The sequence below is a fragment of the Grammomys surdaster genome, unplaced genomic scaffold, assembly GCF_004785775.1.
Source record: "Grammomys surdaster isolate TR1022 unplaced genomic scaffold, NIH_TR_1.0 721, whole genome shotgun sequence".
In the NCBI taxonomy this organism is placed as follows: Eukaryota; Metazoa; Chordata; class Mammalia; order Rodentia; family Muridae; genus Grammomys; species Grammomys surdaster.
The window spans coordinates 404,455-423,713 of NW_021605140.1; the positions used below are offsets into that span (position 1 = coordinate 404,455).

At 38.9% G+C, this 19,259-nt stretch overlaps 1 protein-coding gene across 8 annotated transcripts in view; it reads left to right on the top strand.

The window, feature by feature from the left end:
• The window catches only part of Numb (NUMB endocytic adaptor protein), a 123,782-nt gene that overhangs the window by 79,233 nt on the left and 25,290 nt on the right, over positions 1-19,259 (top strand). For 5 of the 8 annotated variants that reach the window (XM_028782169.1, XM_028782166.1, XM_028782172.1 and 2 more), the window contains 2 exons: positions 7,406-7,480; positions 13,262-13,294. In XM_028782169.1, coding sequence (XP_028638002.1) covers positions 7,406-7,480; positions 13,262-13,294 — 108 coding nt within the window. Of the gene's footprint in view, positions 1-7,405; positions 7,490-13,261; positions 13,295-19,259 lie in introns of all 8 variants that reach the window. The other 3 variants (XM_028782173.1, XM_028782171.1, XM_028782170.1) reach the window with 2 other exon arrangements.

The following is a 19,259-nucleotide window of genomic DNA, read 5'->3' on the forward strand; positions in this document are numbered from 1 at the left end:
TGTATATGGCATGTACAGTCTTCTCCTGATTGGCTTAGCAGTTACATTGGTGCAAAGTCACTGCATGTGTGCATATGTAAAATGGAATTAGAGTCAATAGAAGATAACTCTGAGTAAGCTTTGTCTGTATAACAAGTGTCCAGTATTAGATGTGTCATTTATTCATTCGTGGGCCCTTGTCTACTAGCTAGAAGTAATGTTTTCCAGTTATTGTTACTACAGTTGCCCTCATTACCATCCTTAAATACTGAAAAATCACTTGCCTAGAATGTTTTGGAGATGGAAGTTGGGGGATACAGAGTATTGCTACATAGCTCAGGATAGCCTCAAACTCATGATTCTCCTGCCTCACTCTCTTGAGTTCTGTGATTACCAAAGCCCAATTCCATTTTAAAGATTCTGACTTTTATTTAGGTGAAATGGGAAACCATTAAAGAGTTGAGCAGACATAGCATCATGGAACTTCTGCTCTCAAAGGCACATAAAATAAACAAAATGTAATACAAAAAACCAAAAACAGCAACAACAACAGCAAAAAAAACCCCAAGCAAACCAGGATTTGGGGCTGGAGAGATGTTTCAAAGGTTATAAGCACTTATTACTCTCACAGAGGACCTTCCTGCCTCTGCCTCACAAGTGTTCATATTTTATAGTCATATACTATAGGTGAGTACTACTACTTTATATTCTAGAAATCAACTAACTATACATTCTTGGAATCTCAATTTGATAAATGCTTATTATGACCAAGGAGTTTATTGAAGGCCTAGCTAAATTCTATATGCTAATATCTTGTTCAAAAAGTTCATATCACTGTTTTGAGACATTTGGGCCTGTTAATTTTTTTTCCTTATAATATTTTTGACAGATTTTAACTTAATAAGCAAGCCTGGCCAGATACAGTTGGCATAAGCTTCTGATCCCAGCATACATGAGATAGAGGCAGGCGGTTAGAACTTGAAGGTCATCCTCAGCAACAGCCTGTCTCATAAAACCAAACAAATAAACAAACAAACGTGGAGTGTTACTTGGGAAGGGCTCTCTACTTCTGATATCCTTCTGTTCCCAGGGTGTACTCTCTAGAGTATCATCCGAGAGCATGGGGTGTTCCATAGACCTTTTTTCTCTCATGTAGTTCCTAAATCCCTTACTGAAGTTAAAATGCCAAAAACTCACCTTGCTTATTAACAAGTTTTTTTTGAATTGTTGATTTTAGAGGGTTTATTTTTTAGCTTTTATCTCCCCGTGAAACAAATACACACACACACACACACACACACACACACACACACACACAATTTCACTGGTAGGGTGGGCCTAAACATACAAAATAGTTTGCTATACTTTTGGGGTACATCAGCCGTTGGTGATCATTGTCTGAATTTAGTATTATTATTAATTCATTCAGTTGCAAAAAAGATCAGGCAGTGGTGGTGCACAGCTTTAATTCCAGCTCTTGGGAGGCAGAGGCAGGTGGATCTCTGTGAGTTGGAGGCCAGCCTAGTCTACAGAGTGAATTCCAAGACAGCCAGGGCTACACAGAAAAACCCTATCTTGAAAAACCAGAGAGAGGGAGGAAGAGAAGGAGGGAGGGAGGGAGGGAGGGAGGGAGGGAGGGAGGGAGGGAGGGAGGGGCAAAAAAAGTGACTGAGCAGGTGGCTTATTGGGCTAAGGCACTCACCACGAAACCAGACAAACCCGGAGTTTGATTTCCAGGACCTACATAGTGGAAGTGTAAGAGTCACTTTTATTTGTCAGATGTATTTGTCATCTTGGAGGCTTACTGCTAAATAAGCTCACCCTTTCTAGTTCTTTCTAAACTCTGGCTGGCTGGTTTAACTCAGCTGTTCTGGTTCAAACTCCTCTCCAAGCTGACTGATTCAATCTGGCATCTCTTGGCTTCTCACTGAATTGCTTGGGCTGGAAAAACTGCCTCTGATTTGAACTGAACTTCACTGACTGCATGAACTCAGTGAAACTGAACGCTGCATCGCCTGAACTCAACTCAGCTGCACTCACTGAACTGCCCTCCCTTCCTGATTCACTCTGTGCTGCTCCTAAGTGGCCTCTCTTTCTTCTGCTGTCTCATGTGAGTTGGGCATTTCCTATCTCTGACTCATTCTGTCAAATTTTTCTGATTCTTCACTTTATCTGCCCCTCAATTAAATGTCACTTTCAAACATGGTTGCTTCCTTCTACAAACTGGCCTTACCTTCATTGTTAGCTATTATGTATGTACTAAGGGTATGTCTGCATTCAGGCCGGATCATATGGACCTAGAAGGTCTTTCTTTGGATGTGATTACCTTCCCAAACAGCCATGTCACTGGATTAAAATTTCTCTACATGGAAGGAGAGAACTGATTCCTGCAAGTTGTCCTCTGACCTCTATACTTGCACCATGGTACATACATGTATGCATGCACGCCTCTCCCTACACCTACTACATACAGAGGCACAAAAAAGTGTACTTTAAAGAAAGAAAACGGGGGCCAGGCAGGGTGGTACACACCTTTAATCTCAGCACTGGGGAGGCAGAAGCAGGTGGATCTCTGCGAGTTAGAGACCAGCTACACAGAGAAACCCTATGGGGCTGGGGCAGAGTTACTAAAATGGATACTGCTCGGATTGCCTACTTTGTCTGGAAGAATATCATTAAGTAAGTGCGTGTAAGAGCAGTAAACTATGAGCCATTACTTAAACAGGACAGTTACGCCTGTGCTTTAGCAGAGAGGTAGTGTCAGGTAATTGAGAAAGACCTGGGCTCTCTTCTTGATTCTGAGAGTTTACTAGTTAGTAGGACTTAAGCTTCTCATTTAACTTTATTGACAGTTAAAGGAAAAGTTTGGATCTCTCAAGTTTTTTCCAGTACTGAATTTCACAATTATATTTAATAAATCTGAGTGTGTCATGACTGACTGAGTTGGAATTTAAAAGTTTTAAAGATGAGAATGTTTTAATTTGACGGGTTAAAGGCACATAGCACTTTGACAGTGTTTCCTGTACATTTGTGCACTGCATTTGCTATATGAATATTATCTATATATGCATAATGCAGTTCTTTTTTTTTTTTTTTTTAAAGATTTATTTATTTATTATATATGAATACACTGTAGCTGTCTTCAGACACACCAGAAGAGGGCGTCAGATCTCATTACAGATGGTTGTGAGCCACCATGTGGTTGCTGGGATTTGAACTCAGGACCTCTGGAAGTGCAGTCACTGCTCTTAACCACTGAGCCATCTCTCCAGCCCCATAATGCAGTTCTTTATAGTTTGTTACAAGTGTGTGATGATTGTGTTGCTTCTTGCTGCTGCTGGGAACTACTTAGGCTTGCATCATGGATAACATTACCAAAGTGGGGCCAGAGGATCTAAGTTTTAATTTTTTTTTTTCAAGAAAGGGAAAAATGTTTTAATTCACGAAGGATGCAATTCCCCATAGTAGTTGTCTAATGCACATTTTTATGAATAAAAGTTCCTTACTCAGAGAGTTTGGCAAAGGCATAAATAAAAGAAATTCCAGTGTCAAATATTTCAGACATTAAGGCATAAGTCATTTGCAGTTTTTCAGTGAGATTGTGTCTCAGAGAAGAAAAGAGACCTTGAAATGATGTTTGTTTCAATTGGCATGTTTTCTCAGTCCACTGACACTCGGGGCTGATTTCCATTTCTACATTGTAAATAGATAACACCACTAAGGGTCAGCACAATATAAAATATTTTTATTCTTTGCTTTCTACCAAGTCTTCTTTCTTTGTTATTGTTGGCATAAATAGTCACATGTGGCCTTTTGAACTGGTTGAGTTACATGGTAGAATGAGAATGATTAGAACATCTTGTATTCATTTCTAGAAACTCATAAAGGCCTACCTACCCTCTCATTTTGTTATATAAAATGGAATCAGAGATGTTAAATAAGTTGGAGGCAGTAATAATAATTAGCTTAAGAAAAAGAAAATACAAGTGTGTATGTGCATATGTAGGTATACATACACTAGCAAAAGTATGTGGACATATATAATATATACACGTTAGAGAGAAGGATGTAGGGAGATGCTACCACAGGCTCAAAGAAATTAAGTTATGTAAGCATTTTATGACTTATGCTAATGATTTTGAAAATTTAGTGAGCTATGAGTATTCTAGATTCATATATTGTTAAAATTGCCTAAAGCAGAAAAATGAAAGTTGAATAAACCATGAGTAAAATGAGAAAGCTATTTTTAAAAATTGATACTTCTCTAAAGGACTAAGTAGAGATGGTCTCGTGGACCAGTGTTTCCAAACCCTATAGGAATTATATCTATAGTATTTAAATATGTTGAAATAAGTAGAAAACATGGACAGTTTTATATGTTAATGAAATTGACAAAAGTCACACCTTGCTGTCGGGAATGGTTGGTGATGTGACCGCAGAATACAGTTGTCATGTCCTTCATGTTAAAGAAAGTGTGGCCCTAGCAGGTCGGTCACTCCTGGACAGATGCCCAAAGGAAGGAAAGCAAGAGTTCATATAGATCTGTATACACCAGTCTTCACTGCAGCTTTATTCACAGTAGCAAAAAAGTGGAAACAAGCCAGGTGTTGGTTTTCAGAGGACTAAGCAAAATGTAATGTATGCAGTGAGCTACTATTTGGAATTGAAAGGCATCTGATGTGTAGTACTCCATGGTGAATCTTAAAATATTAAACTAAGTGAAATAAGCTAAACACAAAGAACAAGACTATGTAATTTCACTTAAATGAAATCTCTACATTAAGCTAGTTCTTAAAGATGAGAAGATTAGAAGTTACCGTGAATTGAGAGGTAGAGAGAAAGGAGGAGCCATTGCCTAATAGTTGAGTTTGTGTTTGAAATTATTTTAAAAAGTTAAGGATATAAATAAATGTAAACAGTAGCATTTTAAATATAATAATGCTATTGAATTGAACTTTTATAATTTTTTTTACCATTTCCTCTGTGTATACACATGCATGCCTATGCACACAATACATCTGCCTCTGCACATGCCCGGGGTCACCATGTGAGTCCTAAGGATCAAATTCAGATCTTTAGGCTTGGCTGCATGAGTCTTTTCCCACTGACTTATCTTGTTGGCCTCTGAATTATACTCTTAAAAATTGTTAAATTGTGTCTGGATCACTCGGTGGTTAAAAGCACTTGATCTTGCCATACACCCAGGTTCAGATCTCAGCACCCAAGTGGCAGCTCACACCCATGCAGAACTCCAGTTCCATGGGTTCTACTGTCCTCTTCTGATCTCTGTGGTTACTAGGCGTGCAAGTGGTACACATACATTATGCAGGTAAACATTCAGACACATAAACGTGTTTTAAATAATAATAGTAGTGAGCATATTCATCCTTAGCCAGATTGCATTTGATCAATGTGAGTTTAACTGTCTTCTGTAAAAACCCTGAGTCAAAGTGCATTCTCCAGACACTTACTTATGGCAGGTGAGGAGTGAACGTGGTACAGACCCTTCAGGAACGAAGGTAGTAACAGTTTCTTATAAAACCAGACATACGAGTACCACATGACCTAGCAATACGCTCTTCAACTATGTTTTCATATCAGGGTAAGGGCCTCTGGTTTCTCATAAGTATATGTGATGCTAGCTATGAAGTTCATGACAATCGATCAGCTTTCAGGTTCAGAGGTTATTGTCTCCACTGTTCTACTGAGTGTCTAATGTGGTTTTCTTATTGTTAAACATTTTGTGTGTGTGTGTGTGTGTGTGTGTGTGTATATATATATATTCTATTTTTTTTAGTTGAGATCTTCTATTTTTTTATTTCAAGACAATTGACCATTGATTCTTTGAATGCTTTTTTATAACTGCTTTAAAATCTTTATGTTGGTAACCATAGATTATTTTTCCCCAGAGATGAATTAAATGCATGATTTTGACATATGCCAGCTGAATATTGTATTGTAAGACCAGGTACCTATTTCAGTCTTTTTTAAGGGAGAGCACCCGAGGATATAGCTTAGTTGGTAGATCACTTGTCTAGCTTCATAAAGCCACAGGTTCAGTCCCAGCGCTGTGAGGGGATATAGTAGCACATGCCTGTAGTCCCAGCACTTGAAAGATACAAGTAGGGTTAGAAGTCAAAAGTCATCCGTAGCTACATAGTAACTGTGACGTGTCATCCACTTTTTTTTTTTTTTTTCGGTTTTTCAAGACAGGGTTTCTCTGTGTAGCCCTGGCTGTCCTGGAACTTACTCTGTAGACCAGGCTGGCCTCGAACTCAGAAATCCGCCTGCCTCTGCCTCCCAAGTGCTAGGATTAAAGGTGTGCGCCACCACCGCCCGACGTGTCATCCACTTATAAGTAAATAGCTAACGGTTGTTTTTTGTATCCTATGTCATAAGTAGGTAACTACATTTGTTTTATATCCCGTATCTAAAAATGCATAGGACTAGAAGTGTTTTTCAGAACGTTTAAAACTACTGTTTGCATGCAACCATAGTAAGATATCCTATGGATAGAGTTAAAGTCTAAGTGTAAATATTCATGTGTCATATATGGCTTATACATATATTCTAAAGGTAATTATATGCAGTATTTTTAGTATACCTGAATTTTGTCTATGACTTACAACATGAGGTCATGTGTGGACATTACTACTTGGGTTTCATATCTGTACTTAAAAAATTCTAAATTTTGGAGGACTTTGGTTTTTTTTTTAACTTAGGTATGCTAATTGTATCCATCAAGTTTTCAAAGCGTGTCATATGTACACCACCTGTTGGTTACAGGGAACCTGGGAAATGCTCTGTCTGTTGGTTGAGCTCCGAAAGGGTTTGATATACCAGTTATAGGAGCAGATCCTTACTTGTACAGTCCAAGGTTAGCCCAGGACTTCAAAAGCAAGTCAGTGGGATCAGTTTCCCAAGTTTTGTGCTCCTTAATATTCCCTTCTTGGATGTCTCCTACCTGGTTCTTTCCTTCTCCTCTTTGGGGTAGAATTCCCTGTGGTGCATGGGTAGAGGTCAGAAGGCACCTTCCCAGCTGAGCCGTCTTGCTGGTCCTGTTAGTCCTTTTTATTGCTAGATGAGGAACTCTGTCTTAGCATTGTTTTTATGTGTGCAGAGAGAGGAATTGAACCTCACTTAGGTTACTATGCTACTGATCGCATAGGTTCGTGTAACATTTAGTCTATCAGGTGCCTTTTCATTTATTCCCCTGATAACTCTGAAATATTCTAAATTTTATTCCTATGAAAATACTGAGTGAATAAAATTAAGATTACCTTCATTTTTCTACAACAGCTGGGAGTTTCTTGAATACAGAAGTTTACCTCTTTGTCATCAGCTGTCTACTAGATAATAGCTTCTCAGTAAACACCAGTGGGCTGACTGACTGACTGACTGACTGACTCCTTCCTTCTCTCCACAGTACCTTGGCCATGTAGAAGTTGAAGAATCAAGAGGAATGCACATCTGTGAAGACGCCGTAAAAAGACTGAAAGCCGTACGTATTGTATGTATTTGGTGGTTGCTGATACTGATCTATATTCTGTTAACGGTCTCTTACAAGATTGTGCTTACTGAGTTTTACTCCCCCAGTATCCAATAAGAACAGTGTGTTCTCCCAAGGGAAAAGATGTGGGCTTACTGAAAAAAAAAGAACATCTCATTTTCTCTATTCAGAAGTACAGATTGTAAAGACCAACCTTTTGCTCTTACATTATCCAAAATGTGCCTCTCACTTACTGTGGTCCATAAGAAACAAGCAGTTTGAAATCTGATAGGAAATATTCTAAAACCAGCCAGAAATGTTACAGTTAACTTGTGATACCTAGGTTATACACGATTAATTTTAAATCTCTATGAAACAGCTCTCCCGGGACAAAAGTAGAAAATGCCCGTGTGTGGCCTGATGAGGTTTACTTTAGGAGGGATTCCTCATTATCCTCACACCACCATCTATCTTTAAATCCCTGGGACACAAACAACCTACTTTCTCTTCCTTTTTTACAAACTTGAAATGGACAACTCCTTTTCAGGATGGATAATGCTTTCTTCGCCTGTTACACCATAGAACACACACTACATTCATAGGTGTGTATTTAGTAAGGGAGAGGAAGTATTCACACTTGATAAAAGATGAGGTTGAAGTGTTAATCCTGTTTTCAGTACGCCTAAGGACTGTCTGCCTCGTAACTCTTGAAGTCCTCTTTACAGCCTGCCTTCTCCCCCATGTGTAGCCATTCCCACTGTGCAGTAGAAGCTTGAAGCGTTATGTCTGCATGTGCCTGTCCCCAGCAGCATTGATTTCATGTCACTTTGGGTTTGCTAAGTTTGGCTACTAATGAGTGCTTTTTATTTCTCAACTGGCTTAATAACCAAGACCTTTCTGCTTTATTGATACAGTTTATGTTACCTCTTCTATTCCCTCATGTAAAATTTAAAAATATATCAAAGAGATAGATTCATTTTTGGAATGCCTGAATCTATTGTAGAAGGAAAAGTAGGAAAATAGGTAAGTGTAGAACACAAAACCTAGCAACGCTGTGAACAGATGGTACATGTACAGACACGTGTATGCATAGAACCCTCTTGTCTCAGGTCTTGGACATTTGAATTCTTAAATAATAGAAGCCCAGGATGCTCCCTTGCACTCGTCAGTGTAAGAGAAGAGGACTTGTGTCTGTGTCCTGTGGCCCATGAAACGAGCTTTGCAGATTGACTTTCTGATATGACTGTCCCTAATTAAATACAGGCTCAGATAATTTAGTTTTCCATTTTTATCAAAACTACTTTGAAAGAGAAATAAAAAATTTAGATTTTTTTTAAATAAAATAATGCTCCTTTCCTCTAGAATAATGATAAACTATATGAGTTTAACTAAGGATGCTTTAAAAATAATTATTTAACCTTCTTAAAGAATGTTTTTCTTTTTTTAATAGTTTCTTTGTATAGCTCAGTATGTAGGCCAAGCTAGCCTTGAGTTTCTTATCCTGCCTTACATCTCTAGTGATGGAACTACAGGCATGAGCCCCCATCCCCAGCCTAAAGAATATTTTATAGCATTATATTAATAATGATGAGAAACAGCAAACAAACCAGGAAATGGGAGGAGGGGACATGATTTGGCAGTTAAAGGGCTTGCTGATCTTGCAGAGGACCCACATTTGGTTCCCAGCATCCTCTGAGGTGGCACTCGGCTGCCTGTAATTTGAACTCCAGGGGACCTAATACTCTTTTCTGGCCTTTGAGGTCACACATACATGTGCACAAACCCACACCCAGAAACATACATAATTAAAAATAAAAATAAATCTTAATTTAAAATCCTGGGAAACAGATTAGATTATCCTTAACAAACTATTGTTATTAAAGTCTTAAAATTTACATTACTTAGGGTTATGAGGCCACTGTGGAAATATTCTTTAGAAAATCTTTTAATTTAGAAACAATCAGTCTTCTTTTTCCATGCCGAGTATCAAACCCAGGGCTTCACATGAGCCAGACACTCCTCGGAGCCATGTCTCTAGCACTGTTATCTAGTGTTGTTGTAAATTTTGGTGTCTGTCTGTTTCATTTGAGTTTTGAGACAGTCTCAACTCGTAGCACATTATCTTCCAGCCACTGAGGGGCTAGGGTCACAGGCTTAAGTCACTTCATCTGCATCTTATAATTTTTAAAACATTAGAAACAGGTCTTTATTGTACAGGAAAAATATGTTTACTGTGTAAAATACAAATGAACCTGAGATTTACAAATAGGGGTCAGAAAGATTACGAGAGAAAAGCCAGTCTAGGTGAATTAGTGCACTCCAGGTTCAGAGAGGCCCTGCCGCAAAACAATAATATGGCACAATCGAGGAGCACCCGCATTGTCCCCTGGCATATCCAGGAAACTTAGGACAGTTCTATAGACTTAACATTGGCAAATGTATTGAAAATAAAATTGGGTAATGGGTAAACTTCTTTTTATTAAGCTCAATAAAGCTTAACTATTCTAAGCCAAATGGTGGCACGCGCCTTTAATTAGTGGCAGAGGAAGGTGGATCTCTGAGTTCAAGGCCAGTTTGGTCTATAGAGCTCTAGGACAACCAGGTCTACATAGAGAAACCCTGTCTCAGAAAACAAAAATGAACAAACAAAAATGTCACTGTTCTGTAGATAAGTTATTTAGTACTATACTGAGAACCTTGTAGTAAGTAGAAAGTCTTCAGGATATTGTCTCATGACTCTATATATCCCTGTGATTTTCTTTTCTTCCTTTCAAATTTTCACTGTAGAAATACTAGGTACCTCTTTTCTTTGACAACATTCTTTTAACGGATATCTATCTAGGCTCTATAGCCCCTGTGTCTGATTCTAATAGTGTACCAAATACTAGGTTACTAATATTTTTTGTTTGTCAGCATAAAGATCATAAAGTTTTCTGAAAGAACTTTAAATAAATGGAAACAAATTTTAGGGGTATATAAGGGTACAGAGAATTAAAAAAAACTTTTAGAATATGTTTGAATGCTAAAGCTTTAAAATATGAAGAATTACATAGCTAGGATACCAGTTAAGCAGCAAAACAGACTGTCATGTGAATGACTGATAAACAATTTTGTTTCTAGACAAAATTTAAACCTTGTAGGAAAGTGAAAGTGATTTACACTTACAGTTTATGGAGATCTTTCTCCACGTGGTCCTGAGTAATATAGAATTACATTAGCTTCTGTTAGAAGTCATTAGCAAGGTTGTCATTCTCAAGTGAAGAAAGTAGCATTGGGATAGTTTTTTAAATGTGTTCCTTGGACCACCTCTTACCCTTATGTACATAAAGTAACAATTATTTTTAACTAATTTATTTTGTGACATAATTCACTAATTAGCTACTACAGAACTTAGAGTGCATAGAATACATTTTAGAAATGGCTGTTCCTTAGTTGTGTTGCCTGTATGTTACAGGGTGATGAGTATTGTCATGTAGCAGTGAGTTCTGTAGTTATTATACCACGCTTTGCCTTGCTTCACTATAATCCAAAATGCCTTTTGTTGTAAAAGGTTATTTCACTCCATTGTCTTCTGAATCAATCAATCTCTTTCTCTCCCTCCCTCCCTCCCTCTCTCTCTCTCTCTCTCTCCACCTTGGGTTTAGAATCATTTCATTGTATAAGTAGTTTTAGTATGTTAGAGTTTTTATTCACTATTTGATATATTTGTTTTAATATATGTTCTTATTTTAGCAGGTAAAAGAATCATAACTTGTTTTTAAGAGAACATTAATATTCTCTAATCCAATATCTGTCTTTTATGCATTTTGCATGTCACCTTTTTTTTTTCTTTAACATCCGGGATCTTTTATAAGAAAAAGGAAAAAAAACCCTATCTTTAACAAGAGCTTTTCTAGGAGCTGAATTAAATATTAACGATTACCTCCCCACCCCGTGAGAATGGTGAATCTAACTTTGGCTGTGTCCTTGAAGGCTGATTGATACTCATAATCTAACAAACCTAGGGCCGCCAAACTTGGCAGCAGAACCATTGTAGCCTTGCTGCACAGCTGCTTGTATTACATCATTGTCCAGCTGCAGGTTAGAGTGTCTTAGGAAACACTTGATGCCGGCTATGGTTTTCAAAACATGGGGGAACACTCTAGTGTTTAGAAACACTAAGTGAATTCATAAACTCATTTTCACCATAGTTGTCTTTTACTAGACATTTTTGCAGCAACAAACGTTGATTATAAAAAGTAAAGGAGTAAGAATGTAGTTCACCCTAAGAAGGGAATATAAAACTGGATTGGGAGAATTTGAACCTATTTACTTTGCATAAGTTCTTCAAATTTTACTTAATAATCAGCTTGTGTAAGTGGTACTTAAAAATCGATGGTAGGGCTAGCTGTGGTGGTGAATCCTTTTATTCCCAACACTCTGAGTGCAGAGCCAGCTCTCTGTGGGGTTCAGGTCAACCTGGTCTACATTGTGAGTTCCATGCAACATGGCAAGAGTCTGTCTCAACAAAACAAAACAAATTGGTGGTAGCGCCATAGATTGTTATAGTTCCCTTCTCCTGATAGTTGATAATTGTATGGTTATATCAATGCAAGAGTCTTTGCTTTAGTCGGGCAGTGGTGGCGCACGCCTTTAATCCCAGCACTTGGGAGGCAGAGGCAGGCGGATTTCTGAGTTCGAGGCTAGCCTGGTCTACAGAATGAGTTCCAGGACAGCCAGGGCTACACAGAGAAACCCTGTCTCGAAAAAAACCAAAAAAAAAAAAAAAAAGAATCTTTGCTTTAAAAGAACAGTTAAAAAGTAAACAAAACCCCTGCTGCTTGTTCCATTTGTGACCCATGAATGTAGTTTGGGTCTCAATTTTTTTTGTGCCCCAGTATAGCCATTAGCTTTAGATCCTTCATAAGTGACTTATTCTCATGTGGAGTAGACTCTGCTCTTTATCTCTGTGTATTGCAGAATAGATGAGCACATTCTAGACAGACTGGTGTTAATAGGTGGGACACCTGTGATGAAGCTTCTGTCCTGACTTAGAAAGCCTGTGGCAAAAACTGTTGATGTGTGCTCATGATTTAACTTTATGGGTTGTTTTTGTTGTGCTTTGTTATGTTTGCAGTGCCAGGGCACCAGACTCAGCCTTACACACAGTGAGGAGGCATGTCTTACCAGCAAGTTGATTGTTTGCTTTTGATCTGGAATCCCATTGTGAAGGCCAGGCTGACCTGAAGCAGCTTCTCAGGCCCTGTTTTATTTTTTCTTAAGAGGCAAGCCTTTACTATGATATCAAGGCTGACCCTGACCTCCTGGGCTTAAGAGGCCCTATCTCAGCCTCCTAAGGAGATAGGTTGATGGGCATGTGCCACCACAATGACTACCATTGATTTTAAGTAGCAAAATGTATGTAGAACTAACCTTTTATTTGTTAATATTATTAATTTTAAATGCAGCATCATGCCCAATAGTATGTCCTAATCTTTTTCTCTGCTGCCAAATTTGGATAATCTCTGTTGGAAAAATAGAGATTACTAAATTGAGTAGTTGTACTGCATGAATACAGGCTGAGTTCCTCTCTTTCCTTGGATTCTTAGGTCGTGCAGTGTGTTTCCCTGCATTTTCACGCACCTTTCCTTTTTCCCTGTCACTCCTGGTATGGATAACTCTTTAAAACTCTCATCCCTACCCCTTCTCCCATTTTTCCTTCTCTTTTCCTTCTGTATGTGCTTAATTGATGTGCACACCTGGGACATTTAGCCTATGCAATAATAGCACTCGACTTGTCCCCTGTTCCTCCAGGAAAGGAAGTTCTTCAAAGGCTTCTTTGGAAAAGTAAGTTTAATGCCATGATTGTGCTTATTCATATGAGGAGTTACACCCCAGTACAGCACTGACTTGTTAAAAGAATAAAACCTTGATTTCTTTACAAAACAGAAATAGATCTGACTATATATAAAAATTAGTTGCTGTCTATGGTATTACCTGTTTTTCTTTTGATACTAAATCTCATTTCTAGGAAAACCCAATAAAAAAGTAAGTTGTTGTTGTATTTTAATGATCTCTTTAACATCTGCTATTAGGTAAATGCTATGTGATCTTTCAAACCGGTTTTGTTAGTGTACTGTCTGTATTTTTAACAGGTAGATTTTAATTAGGCCCCAAACTGACAGAAGTAGAAAGAAATACTAGATTCAGGTAAAAATTTAAGGTACCCCAAAATTTACATTCAATATTATTTTTTTAATCTAAGTTAAATTTCAGGAGAATAAATTGTGAAAGTACATAAACTTACCTTTGAAGATTCTGCTGTGATCTTTAACCTGTATTGCTGATCTAGGAAAATCTGTTATAACTAATAGTCTACCAAAATCTGCTGCATGGATGCTCTTTTTTAAAGTACCCTTACCTTTTCTAGTGACCTTGTTCGCTGCTCAGATCCTCAGAAGTACCAGGACTGGGATGTCCTGGGATGTAGAGTGTTTGCCCAGCATTAGCCTGTATAAGGCCCATGGTTCTGTCTCCAACACTAGAACAAATAAGAGGCTAGAGAGATTGCCCAGTGTTAAAAGTGCTTGCTGCTCTTACAGGGGACCTGAGTTTGATTCCCAGCACCCACTTGGGTAACTCACAACCAGTGTCACAAGCTAACATAATCTCAGATTCTAGCTGCCACGATGCTAAATTTATATGGCATATGAAAAACTTATGATTCATTTTCATCTTTAAATAACATTTATATAGTGAGGAAGCTGAGGTTTCAGAGTTCAAATGGCTTCCTTAATTCCAGATCCAGGAAGTGATAGGAGCTTGGATTTGAACCTTGATAATCTATCTCCAGAGTCCATTCCCTTAAACAGTGTGCTCTGCAGCCACGTTGGGGTTGCACTGCCAGGCCAGGGCTCCTGTGGACTGTATCCACAGCCTCTTTACTTTCTATTCTGAGGCATGAATTATTAATTTGCTGGCCTGAATTTAGTGATGCTTCTCCTACCTCAGCTTCCTAAGTAGCTGGGAATATAGATAGGCCTGTGCTGCCGGCTTCAGTTCTCCTGGAGTGGGGGAGGTGCAAGGGGCTATTATTTTGGGGTTTTGAGACAGAGTCTCTTACATCCTAGAATGTCCTAGAACTTGCTTTCTAGCTAAAGACCATCTGAACCTCTAATTCTCCTGCCTCTGGAAGTGCTGGGGTTACCGAAGGGAGTGTACCTCTATCTAGCGCCACAAAGACTCACACATGTTAGGCAAGCACTCAACCTGCTGAGCTATATCCCTAGCCATTCATTCAACTTTCGTTTTAAAGAGTAATAGTTGTCTTTGGATTTTATTTCTAGTAAATTACTTTTTTATTATAGTATTCAAGAATGATGTTTTTTTCCAGTAGTTTAAACCAGCTCATGGAACCCAGGACCTAGAGCATGATAAGCAAAGACTGTGTCAATGAGCCCCCCCCCCTCTCTCTCTCTTTCTCTCTTTCTCTCTTTCTCTCTGCCTCTCCATGTTACCCCCCCCTCTGTCTGAGACAGCATCTTATTAATTAGGCAGTCCTTAAATACCGGAGCCTAGTCTTCCACTCATGATGTTCTTACCTTCTACACATCACCATGGCTATTCCTAACATTTCATTTTAACCTAGAGATTTTGACTTATTTGTTTGCTTATTGATAATGGGTCTCTGTTATATAGTCCTGGCTGCCCTGGAAATTGCTATGTAGTTCAAGCTGATCTTGAACTCACAGATCCATCTGCTGATGCTCCTGAGTTCTGGAATTAAAGACAATGTACCATCACATTCAGATTATTTGGAGATCTTTTTAATAGTGACCAGGTATTGTGCACACCTGTAATTCTAGCACTTGAGACACTGGGGCAGGAGAATTGCCATAAGTTTAAATCTAGCCTTGGCCATGTAGTAAGTTCTGAACTAGCTAGTACTACAAGCAAGGCACAGCTTCAAAAATAAAACAAATCAGCCAGTCAGTCCTACTAGTGACTTTTACTCCCACACCATTTTCTTAAAAACACTAAGCTATCTTAACTTGATGACCATGAACATATATGACTATACAAATTATTTTCATGGGCTAGAGAGATGACCCAGCAGTTAAGAGCATTTGTACTTTCAAGGACTAGGGGTCAGTTCCCTGCACCCAAATCATAGCTTATAACTGTTTGTAACTCCAGTTCCACAGGATCTGACACCCTCTTACAGCCTCTATAGATACTATAGATACTGTTATATGGTACACAGACATACAGGTAGGCAAAACACTCAATGTGCATTAAATAAAAATAAACCTTCCAAGTCTGTCAGTGCTTTTGAGGCCATCCTGGTCTACATGGCAAGTTCCAGGACAGCCAAAGCTATATACTAGACTTTGCCTCTAAATAAATAAAGAAACCATGCTTATGTTATGGGAAGGGCCCTTCTTACAGCAGAACAATTTTGTTATATAATTTCTAAATTATTTATTAATTACAGTAAGCCTAGTTTTATTCAAAAAGAAAAAAGAAAAAAAGTATTACTTACAACATCACTAGGGATGTGCTTTAACTAAAACACTGTTTTTTAATCTTGAGCCTTTTGGGGTTTCCAGGTGTTGTAGTTAGGGTTTCCATTGCTGTGAACAGACACTATAACTAAGGCAACTCTTATAAAGAACAACATTTAATTGGGGCTGGCTTACAGGTTCAGAGGTTCAGTCCATTATCATCTTGGCAGGAAGCATGACAGAATCCAGGCAGACATGGTGCTGGAGAAGGAGCTGAGAGTTCTACATCTTCATCCAAAGAAAGCCAGGAACAGCCTACTGTCTTCCAGACAGCTAGAAGGGTCTCAAAGCCCACCCTCCACCCCACAGTGACACACTTCCTCCAACAAGGCTACACCTCCTTTATCAAGGCTACACCTACTCCAACAAGACCACACCTCCTAACAGGGCCAACTGTATTCAAACCACACCAGGTGTTATCATTCTTTTCTTCCCTACATTAATCTCTAAGAAATAGGATGAAAAGACTTGATGTGTTACGTTTGCCAGTAGGCCATTGTTTAACAAAAGCCAAAAATTAATGTTTTTAACTTTTTTATTACATGTAGTGTGTGTGTATGTGTACACGTACATGTGCGTGTCCGCCTGTGCATGTGCTTGCACCATAAGGCACTGTCAGAATACAGTTGTCCTTTCATTACATGGGCCCCAGGAATGGAACTCTGGTCATCAGTCTTGGCAGCAAGTGCCTTAGTCTGCTAAACCTTCTCAGCGGCCCTAAAAATGAAGAATCTTATACATTAGCATTTGAGGGACCATGCATGTTGGCACATAGGTAATCCCGTCTGTTCAGGTAGAGTAATTGAAAAATTGACACTTTAGCAAGACTTTGACTCAGGCAAGTAGAAAGTAGGCATTGGGCATAGCTCAGGGTAGAGCACTTGCCTAGCATGTGTAAGGCCTGGGTTCCATCCCCGAGAACACACATAGTGGTAGGATAGAGAGTACCGTGTGTACACTTTTAACTCTAGCACATGAAGGCGGAGGAAGAAGAATCAGGAGTTCAAGGCTCATCTGCATATTAACTCTGAGGCCAGCCAGCCTGTCTCAAGAAACACAATACACATAGCAGGTGGTAAGGAGTTTTTGTTAGTAGGTCTCTTCATAAGTTATTATGCTGTCTAGCTTTGAGCCTGTATGGTTTAACGTTGCATAATAAAGAGAATAGTAATTTTTCCACCACACACTTACATAAAAGTAGGTGAAAGAAGTTAGACTTGATTTCAGATTTATTAGTCATCGCCAAGAAGCCACCTTCTTCCCCAATTTCACTTCATGATCCAACCACTCTTGCTTACCTCCACGGTGACAACAGTGCTTCCAGAAATTCCAGTAATAAAGTCAGACACATCTGATCAGTTAAAGAGCTGTACTATGAACATCTAAAAAGAAACGGAGGGGAAACTGCACCTGAGCTTAACTTCTCCCAAACTAGCTAATTGCTCTCTGCGGTCCCTAGTGTACTCAGCTTTTGAGAGATTATAATATGCACGTCTATTAGTGTAGCTGCCATGTTAAACAAATACTTTATTACCAAGGAGCTACTTGCCACTTAAACATTTGAAAGGAATTTGTAATATTAATATATTTGAGAAATCTTAGTAGCTAAGTATAAGTAGTCTCTATTCCACTTGATGAGAGAAGCAGCTCTATAGATGAAAATGTGTATGTTATTTCTTAGGTCCTTTCTCATGCCATTTACCAGTGGTTATATTGTGCTTTATAGCTTAAGATACTTCCTGACCAGATCTCTAGTTTGCTACTTACAGTAGCTGGGTGGATTGGCTGGTAGTTCATGAAACTACACTTTACCAACAAGTTCAAGAGCTTGCCTACTTAGTACATTTCCCATATGCAAAAACCTTTTCTGAAACTTGGTGCAGATATATATCATTGACCTACACCAGGTCAGTATCATCTCATTCAAAAGCACTGACTTGCTCTGCTTTGGTCTACTTTAATTATAATGAATGGAGAAGTGTGTAGCACAGAGAGCACTGCTCAAGGGTACGAAGAGAAGGTAATTTTTAGGATGTACTTTATTTTTCCTTTTGAAAGTATATTTCTGGGACTGGGAAGATAGCTGAAATCAGTAAAACAAGCTTGAAGATCTGAGTTGGAAAATGTAAAAAATGTAGGCTAGGTGTGATAGCACACATACATTGATAATACCAGTGCTGAAGAGGCAGAGACAGAAGGATCCCTGGACTCACTGGGCAGACAGTCTGGCCTAATTAGTGAGTTCCAGAGTAGTGAAAGACCTTCTCTCAAAGATGCAGACAGTGTTTCTGAGGATGACGCCTAAAGTTGTCTTCTGCACACATGCAAACACATACACACACATATTTGCTTTTTGTCTCCTTTTTTTTTTTTCTTATGCAGTGATCAATTGATCTTTAAAAGGTCTTGGTCACTGACCTTTTTTAGATTTAAGGAGTAAATTATTAATTCTAAGAAGTCTTCACATACACACACTGTATTCATAGCGTCTCAGTGATTCTCAAGTTTCAAGTCAGCTTTAGTATATAAAACATATTAGGGTAGCTGGGTGGTGGTGGCGCATGCCTTTAATCCCAGCACTTGGGAGGCAAAGGCAGGCGGATTTCTGAGTTCGAGGCCAGCCTGGTCTACCGAGTGAGTTCCAGGACAGCCAGGGCTACACAGAGAAACCCTGTCTCGAAACCCCCCCCCAAAAAAAAGTGCTTAAAAAAAATATTAGGGAACGTACCATCTTTTCCTAACAAAGATGAATAAGATATCTTGATCTTCATAACACAGTTATTCTCTTGTTTTTAGGTAACTTTTATACTTCTTTGTTTTTCCTTAAGCTTTCAGAATTTCCCAGTGTTTGGGAGGCAGAAGCAGATGGATCTCTGTAAGTTTGAGGCCAGTCTGGTCCACATACTGAGTTTCAGAATAGCAGAGCTTACATAGTGAGGAAAAAAAATCAAAAAACTACCACCACAACAAAATAAACAATAACCAGGAACCCTTTCAGAGTTTCTTACTCTGTTCATTTTTTCAGCTTGCTTCCTACTTCACTGACCCAGCAGGGCTGAGGCCTGTGACTTTGTAGTAGAGCCCTTGCCTGGTGTGAGGGAAATTCTGGGGTCAGTCTCAGTGTCACATCCACTTGCCTGGCTCTAATGTGTGCCCGTATGTTCCTGCTTCTTCCTTTTGGTTTGGTTTTGAAACAGGACTTCTCCAGGTAAGGCAGGCTGACTGGCTGACTTTATCCTCTTGCCTCT